Source organism: Morone saxatilis, unplaced genomic scaffold (assembly GCF_004916995.1).
Source record: "Morone saxatilis isolate NCDOM2014 unplaced genomic scaffold, NCSU_SB_2.0 Contig1, whole genome shotgun sequence".
Lineage (NCBI taxonomy): Eukaryota > Metazoa > Chordata > Actinopteri > Moronidae > Morone > Morone saxatilis.
Window position 1 is genome coordinate 21,818,486 of NW_023339651.1, and position 3,067 is coordinate 21,821,552.

Here is a 3,067-nt window from a genome sequence, read left to right on the forward strand (position 1 = left end):
GGAAAAAGTCCGTTTTATCTCTCCTGGTGCAGCGGGTTCTCCGTTGACAAGTGATTCCCTTTGAAATCGTCACGGAGCCTCCCAGCCAATCAGTATCGGCAGCGCCTCTCCCCTCTCGGCTTTCATCACTCCTCCCACTCCCTATATGGGTAATGACGTAGCGGTCGTAGTCAAAAGGTTCCCCATATATACATACTAGTGCCTGGGCCGCCGTTCCCAATAACAGTTACTTTACACGGTGTGAACTTTATCACCAGAGCGCATGAACCGCACCAGACACACTGAGCTCATCCTCTCTGACAGACAGAGACATGCAGTGGTGACCCACGCTCAGCTGGGTTAGACACTGTTATTTGTTAAAAGCTTTGAGGGAAAAAGAACAGAAAGACAAGAGAGCGAGCAGACGCGGTAGTGTTTTTTTCCTCCACAATGACAGCCAAAACTTTGGAGAAAGTGCCGGTGAATCTCGGGGGGTTTGTGCATCCCGTACCTGAGAGCGTTTACTCGGTGGATGACATCGCCACCAGCTTGCCGACCTCTGTGGCTATCTTCCCCAACACCGATTTAGGAGCGCATTACGACCAGATTAATGTGGCAGCAGGTAAGACTTTTGGATTCTATGTTGAAGAAATATTTAAGTAATTACAGCTCCAAAGTTTTACAAACCGCTTCAGATCAGAGGAAGAAGACGTATTGTTTTGGCTTTGGCTGTCATAATAAAAGAAAAGTGAGTTAATGTTTTATATATGAATGTAATAACAAGCACACGAGTCGGTGCGTAATGGAGCAGAGACGCAACAGCGTTCTCTCACTTCAATCCCACTTTCCTGTCTAGTGTGAATGGCTTTATTAATCATGTTTGTGTTGCCTCACTAATGACCTGATGTTTTTGTCCGCAGATGGCTTGATGGGCGCAGACATGAGTGCAGAGAAGCGGTCTCTGGACCTCTCCTACTCCAGCGGCTTCTCTCAGCCAGCATCCCACCGCAACCAGACCTTCACTTACATGGGAAAGTTCTCCATCGACTCCCAGTATCCAGGTAACTGGAACCCCGAGGGAGTGATCAACATCGTCTCGGGCATCTTCAACGTGGCCCAACCGCCGCCTCCTCCTCCTCCTCCCTCTTCTTCAGCTTCCTCCTCCCCGGTTTCCTCGGGATCTCCCAATCACTTCTCCAACGGAAATTTGAGTTGCACCATGGCGGCTCAGAACCAGGCAGAGATAGACCACCACCACCACCTGTACTCCCCTCCGCCTCCTTACTCCTCATCTGGCTGCGGGGAGGTGTACCAGGACCCCTCGGCGTTTTTGTCCACCTCTACCTGCCCCATCGCCTCTTACCCGCCCCCATCCTACTCTTCACCGAAGCAGCCCGGCAACTCAGAAGCGCCGGGGCTCTTTCCCATCATCCCCGACTACTCGGGCTTCTTCCAGCCGGCTTGCCAGCGGGACATGCACACGGCCGGTATCCAAGATCGGAAACCATTCGTTCCATGTCCGCTCGATACATTCCGTGTCCCTCCACCCCTGACCCCCCTGAACACTATCAGGAACTTTACGCTTGGGGGTCCTGGTGGTGGCGGCTCCGAGGGAGGGCCGCCGAGGCTCCCCTCTGCCTACAGCCCACAGAACCTGCCCCTGAGGCCAATTCTGCGGCCCAGAAAGTACCCAAACAGACCCAGCAAGACGCCAATCCACGAGCGGCCGTACCCCTGTCCGGCGGAGGGTTGCGACCGGCGGTTCTCCCGCTCTGACGAACTGACCAGACACATCAGAATCCACACTGGACACAAGCCGTTCCAGTGCCGGATCTGTATGCGCAACTTCAGCCGCAGTGACCACCTTACTACGCACATTCGCACACACACTGGAGAGAAGCCGTTCGCGTGCGACTTCTGCGGCCGCAAGTTTGCCCGGAGCGACGAGAGGAAGAGACACACTAAAATCCACCTGAGGCAGAAAGAAAGGAAGTCCTCCACTGTTTCCTCCTCGTCGTCCTCTTCGTCCAGCAGCACTGGGCTGGAGCGGCCGTCAGGCGGCATCAGTGCATCCAACGGGATTTGTTCATAGTTTCTCCTGGAAAACGTTGTCACCATGGCAGCGTGACCCACACTAACCCCTTAAAAGAAAATAACTTTTAAATAATGATTCTGAAACTGTTGTGAACTAAAGATAGCCTAAATACCAGGATGAGGATGAATTTGTGTGCAGTCGTGCGCAATTACGCACATCCAATAACTCCTGCTCCAGGACTGACCGAGAGACTGACACGAATGCACTTTGCCTGCACAGTCTACTGAACATAAGAGTAAATATGGCCATTAATTCATAATAATATACAGGGGCGGTTGTAATATAAAGGGGATTTTTTTTTAATGTCGCCAGCACATGTTGGGCACACAACAGGCTACGCGTTTAAATGTGAAATAACTGCAATAATGTTTTGAAGAAAGAAAACTGTTTTAAGTTATTGAATTGAAAAAATGTTAATTCTAACATGTTTGTTGATGACTATATTCCCCTTTAGTGCCTTGCTGTGTGTCTTTTTGAACACTGACTGATTCAAGGACGCTTCTAATGCAATGTATATTTGTCCTTTAATATGTAAAGTTTGAAGACATTCTATTTTTGTACACATTTCGTCTCGTGTAACTTCAAGTTGTGGTTCCCGTGTAAAACAATGTTGGAGTATAAATGTGTTGAACTCATACCGACTTGACATTTTTGTTGTGATGTGTTTTTTGAGACTTATTAAATGTATGGAGATGATAAACACAGCCGCTATCAGTTTGGTTTATTACTCATAACTAAAGCACATCTGTATCAACCGAGATGCGTTCATGGAACCCAAACGTCGCTTATTTGAAAACGGCTAATGATTCTTTTATCTGTATTTATAAAAAGAAACGTAAAGCTGTTGATGTTGGAAATTCAATCGGGTAAATCCCTCTTTGCGTCACGCATGGCATCTCTGACTCAAATTTTATCACCCACTCACTTTTTATTTAGGTATCACATCGGGTTATAAACAGGCTATGATCTTATTTTTTTTATTTTTTTTTAACA

The 3,067-nt window shown here is 48.2% G+C and overlaps 1 protein-coding gene across 1 annotated transcript; it reads left to right on the forward strand.

Moving 5' to 3' along the window:
- Positions 1–215: 215 nt before the first annotated feature.
- On the forward strand, positions 216–2,778 carry egr2b (early growth response 2b). Its single transcript, XM_035671378.1, has 2 exons — positions 216–601; positions 900–2,778. Exons 1-2 carry the CDS (start codon positions 430–432, stop codon positions 2,069–2,071), a joined length of 1,344 nt encoding a protein of 447 aa, XP_035527271.1. The 5' UTR covers positions 216–429; the 3' UTR covers positions 2,072–2,778.
- Positions 2,779–3,067: the final 289 nt, after the last annotated feature.

What these genes read in the sequence shown, in the direction of transcription:
- egr2b (XM_035671378.1), top strand. Translation starts at nt 430, where the DNA reads ATGACAGCCAAAACTTTGGAGAAAGTGCCGGTGAATCTCGGGGGGTTT. An exon ending in CCAGATTAATGTGGCAGCAG is followed by an intron (nt 602 to 899) that starts GTAAGACTTTTG and finishes TTTTGTCCGCAG; the next exon opens with ATGGCTTGATGGGCGCAGAC.